The 5,231-nt window shown below is 31.6% G+C and overlaps 1 protein-coding gene and 1 long non-coding RNA gene across 2 annotated transcripts in view; both read left to right on the forward strand.

The window, feature by feature from the left end:
• The first annotated feature begins 64 nt into the window (after positions 1 to 64).
• On the forward strand, positions 65 to 2,200 carry LOC105851174 (uncharacterized). The gene is made up of 3 exons (XR_001145011.3): positions 65 to 286; positions 804 to 875; positions 1,934 to 2,200. It is a non-coding gene; the product is annotated as an uncharacterized lncRNA (long non-coding RNA).
• Positions 2,201 to 5,093: 2,893 nt separating this feature from the next.
• Positions 5,094 to 5,231, forward strand: part of LOC140919069 (uncharacterized) — a 3,050-nt gene continuing 2,912 nt past the window's right edge. Inside the window, exon 1 of the mRNA XM_073364584.1 lies at positions 5,094 to 5,204. Coding sequence (XP_073220685.1) covers positions 5,094 to 5,204 — 111 coding nt within the window. The remainder of the gene's footprint in view (positions 5,205 to 5,231) is intronic.

Genomic DNA, 5,231 nt, shown 5'->3' on the forward strand with positions numbered 1-5,231 from the left:
TATATATATATATATATATATATATATATATAGCCTTCCAAACAACCAAGCCACATCCCAATCAGAGAGTATCACATATGAGCCGCATTCCAATTTCAGCAAAATTAGGATTTGCAATTCCATTAGCCGCATTCCAAATTCACTTCCAATTTCACCAGATTCCCATTTGGATCCAATTTCCAATTCCAGTTTCAGGCTCCAATCACAATTCCGATTCCAATTTCAAGCTCCAATCACAATTCCAATTTCAAATCCCAATTCCAATTTCAATACCAAATCATATAAGGTATGTTTCACTAATTCCATCAATTAGCTTTAATAATAATACATGTTTTGTTAGTACAATAGGATAAGTAATACAATATATATATATATAGATGAAAGTTAAGAAATTGAAAACCATGAACCCAAAATAAATTTGTATAGCCACGATTTGAGTCTTTACTTTGGAATTTTAGAAGTTTTGCATTGTTCTGTCAACAAACGGATTATGCTATATAAGAATTGTTGTTATATAGACTTCCAAAAAATAAGTTAGTAGCTAAGCCATTAGATGCAATTGATTTCTAAAGGCATTGTTGGAGGACAACTCATTGAAGTAAGTAATTAGTTCCGATAAGGCAGCATATGATTCATACAAATTGTCGTGAAATCAAAATAAGACAATTATATTACAATGCTTTAATGTATTATTAGATAAAGTATCAATGTAGTATTAATAAATTAATTAATTACCTATTGGAGCAAGTAACTAATTTGTAATTGGTTGTTGCGTTGATTTATTCTCGCTCGGGGATTGTTAGAGACGGTGGTTGGCGAAGATGTGACACATTAAATCAGCAGATCAGCTTCGTTAAGAAAAATCTTCAGCTAAGGTAAAGGGTGAGATGAGGTTCGATTTTATGAGTATAAAATAACGTGAGATGAACGGGAATACTAAAATTCCCAGATGTTCATTCGGGGCTTACTACGTACGGTTGAGCCCTATTGAGTAATAATAATTAATTAATAAAATGTGAATGGTAATAGTGAGGATTAAAATATAATTTAGCAAGCTATAGAATTGCCGTGAATTTATTTATATCAAGATTGTATGACGTCTGATTTTATGAATATTATGTTGATTGCTACTGTGTGAATGATATGTACTAGAGTATTCTTGCTACTTGAATGAAATTGTGATATCCCTTGAATATGCCACATGTTTGATCTTTTATTTGTGATTGATAAGACTGAATGATGCATTGTGAGTAGTGCAAATCAAAATATTGGATTTAATTGTGATTGACTGATATATATATATATATATATATATATATAATGATGAATGTTGTGAAGTCAAACTGAAATTTGTTGAGTTGTGATTTTGGAGTTAGAACTATTTTGTCATCATATAGGGAGGGTTTGACAAACCTAGTGATTCAGAGAAGTACAACTGAATGAGCCTGATCGTGGAGGGATACAGTCGAACTGTAAGGTAAGACTGATAGACCTTGGGGGTACCTCGAGTGGGGAATTCTTAAGTGGATTAGTGGGTTATTCCCTAAGGCCGGGAGCTACCGTGCAACACAAGAGTACCCCGACCGTCGCGTATATGTGCCTCGGGTTGAGTTGAGGGGATCTATGAGGACTTGGTCATTCATGAAATGTCCGTCCACTCTTGTAGTGGCATAGTATCAGGCCTCCTAACCAAGTACTTCAGAGTAGAATGGTACCAAATGATGAAGTATAGAGTATAGGGCATGCATAGCATTTAATCATTGTGATTGTCTTATTGTGGATGAATTGATGAACCATTGATATTATACACTTGACTGCTTTTGAGGCTGTGATAATTTGATTGCTTGCGTGTTCTCCTCGTGTATTTTATATTGTTACATAATTTCGATACTCACCCCTCGTTGTTTGTGTTTGGCGTTTGCGATGGACGCAGACGAGTTGTAAGTTGCAGGTGATGACTAGTACCATCAGGAGAGGCGGAAGCCATCATGTCTTGGAGACCTTTATTATTATGCATTGTGTTGATGTTATTTTGAGTATTTTTATTTTGGAAATTCCCGCTCTGATAGTGACATCGGGTTGGGACCACATTTGCATATAATTTAACACATAAGTATGTGTACTTCTAAAAAGATTTGTTGTCGGATATTGTGATTTCAAGTTGTTACGTTTGATGGAACCTTTGAATTTATTCGACGTGTTCGAGATTATATGATACTTTTTATCTTAAAAAAAATGTTTGAAAGTTTATATTTATTTATTTGTTTTGAAATAATTTCATTGTTTAGAAAATAAGGAAATTTTTTTTGGGGTTTAGGTGGTCACAAATGTCGGGTTGCCAACAAATCCAAGTATTGCTATTAACCCATACTTCTAAATATTTTTGGCAATGTCGTATTTTTTAAAATAAAATAGTAAATACATCTGTATATAATTACAAAAAATTTAATTTTAAATTCGTGACATATTATTTAATTTAATGATATCGACAATAATTTTTTTATGATGAAATTTTGTCACTATTTATATATGGAAATCCGTGACAAAATGTGACAAAATGATCTATACACGAATTCAAACCCATCATACAGAATGGATGATCCGTGTGACAAAATGATTCAGCATAAAAAGATAGAAAAAGACATTACAAATTACACTCATCCTATTTGCTGTGTACGTTGCAACACGAATTTTTTAATAGTTGGAACTTTACATTAATTGGATTTTAGAATTAGCATAATGTGAATTGAAATTATGAGTTTTACATAACAGAGATTTTATATACAGTAGTATTTTTTTATTATTATTATTATTATTATTATTATTATTATTATTATTATTATTATTATTATTTAATATGTTTTTGGTTTAGTCTTCCACATTCGGTTCCAGCGATCCACCGAATACCCGAATTCGTAGTTTTGTTATTTAATGTACTATTTTCTTGATCAAAATAGTACCGTTATGAATTTTTTCTATAAATAAATAATTTAATTCAGTAATATTTTTGGTAGCTGAAAATCATTTTTGAAAACTATTTTCTGTTTCGAAAAAAGAATGATACATGAAATCAACATTACACATATAAGGTAAGGTTTTCTATAATGAACGTTGCTTCCACATTAATTTATTTTTTATTTATTTAAAAACAATGTTTTAACATCAGTGCAAATTTTTTCTAAAATACTCTATTTTTAAGATAGATATGTTTCATGTTGTTCTAAAAGGTATTCAATTTTATGAATAGGAGAAAACACACAAATCGACAACTATGCGTGAACGGTTGTCATCTGGTTGGCTGAGTTTGAGTTGTATATTATTTTTAGTAAAAAAATTAAAATAATTCTTATAGTTTTTTTTATGTGTTTTTTACTCCACGTTTTTTTGACTAAGTCTCTGACGTTCGATTCCATTGATCCACCAATTTCGAAGTTTTGTTATTCTCGTACCATTTTCCTGTTCGAAATCAATTTTGCATTTTGTTTACTCAGACCCATTACGAATTTTCTATAAATAAAGAACTATGTTCACTTCAACACTCAAACCAAAACTCGACGCATTTTTGAGTTTTTTATTCTATTCTCCTTCATCTGCTCGACGCATTTACGAGTCATGAATTTATGCTATCGAAAATATTATTGGGTTGAGTCGCCGATTAAGTCGCTCTCTTTAAGACGTTTTGCGGCACTGCCCAAATTGTGCAAGGTAGACTATCAACCACAAAACTACCAAGATAAAATAGTCCATATACACTGTATCGGAGTTCCACTACACTATAGAAAATCGTTCTAAAATTACACGCTCAATATGACAGTTAGATGGTTGCCATTCGTAATATGGTACTATGACCATTCGAAAGAAAAAGAAGAAGTGATAAAGAAAGGAGGAGAAGTAGAGACAACTCTCAGATGCGGAGAATTTTTTGGTGTACTTTTCCAACTGAGGACCCTCTATTTATAGAGGAAATCTGCAACTGGAGCATAGAAAAACTAGCGATCCATCAGCCAAGATTCACAAAACGTGCACTCCAAACTTCCCTAGGTTTTTTTACCACAGAAACGTGTGCTCCAAACTTTACTAGCCCAGGTCTAGGCCGGCAGCGGCGCGCGCCCGTGTATGTGGTGGTTAATTTTGCATGCGTTTTTCCTCCTTCACAAAATTGAGGTACTTTTTGAGACACACCCTAAGTTCCATACCTCCCTCCACCTTATTAACCCCTACTACTGTATGCTATATCTCCTATACGTGACTTTCTTATTTTTCAATTCACACCAACACTAATTCTCATTAATGTCATCATTATTTCTACCAATCTTTCATTAATATCATAATCATTTCCCACATTTCTTATGTTCCTTTTTTCCGATAAATTGTCCTGTCAGATTTAGAGTGCTTTTAATACCGTAATCCTAAGTAGTCGTAATAGCCATATTGAGGGTGTAATTTTAAAACGATTTTCTACAATGCAATAAAATATAGAAAACCGTTTCAAAATTATATATATATATATATATATATATATATATATATATATATTTTTTAAATAAGTTGTTTTATTCTGATGACGTCGTGATTGATAGTCTGCTTGCATAATTTTTAATAGTGCCGAGAAATATTTAAAGAAAGAAATCTAATATGTGATTCAATCTAGTAATATCTTTAGTTATTGAAAATTATTCTTAAAAATTGTTTTTTAATTCGAAAACTACAATATAAAAAGATTGGTTCACGAAATGAATAGTATATACATATTTATATATATCATATAGACGAAGAATCTATCGATTCCAAGAGTAAATTAAAAACTTACTCCAAATCTTAACCCTTAATTTTAATAATAGTTAACGTATACGATTAGCTAATAATATCTGTTAATGTGAGGGTTTTTCTACTCCTCCTATATTCTTCAACCATGTGAAGTCGACTTAGAACATATACAGTTCCATTGTCATTTATATTACACCAATCATGTGTTCCCTTATAAAAAACCATTGCAACGCGTTAATTATTTTTTATATTAGTGGAATTCTTTTTTAGTTTTTTTAATACTAAATCTACTAAGCATCATTTTTTTTTTGTTTAATGCAATTGTAATGGATGGAAAGACACGTGAGCAACAGGTGACAGAAAATGACACAGCAGGTGCCAATAATAGCATGAATAACAACCTTCCTAAAAATGAGGAGTTAAGACGTGGGGAAAAAGTGAGAAGGCCCACATGGAAACTAACA

The sequence above is a fragment of the Cicer arietinum genome, chromosome 8 (genome assembly GCF_000331145.2).
Source record: "Cicer arietinum cultivar CDC Frontier isolate Library 1 chromosome 8, Cicar.CDCFrontier_v2.0, whole genome shotgun sequence".
NCBI lineage: Eukaryota > Viridiplantae > Streptophyta > Magnoliopsida > Fabales > Fabaceae > Cicer > Cicer arietinum.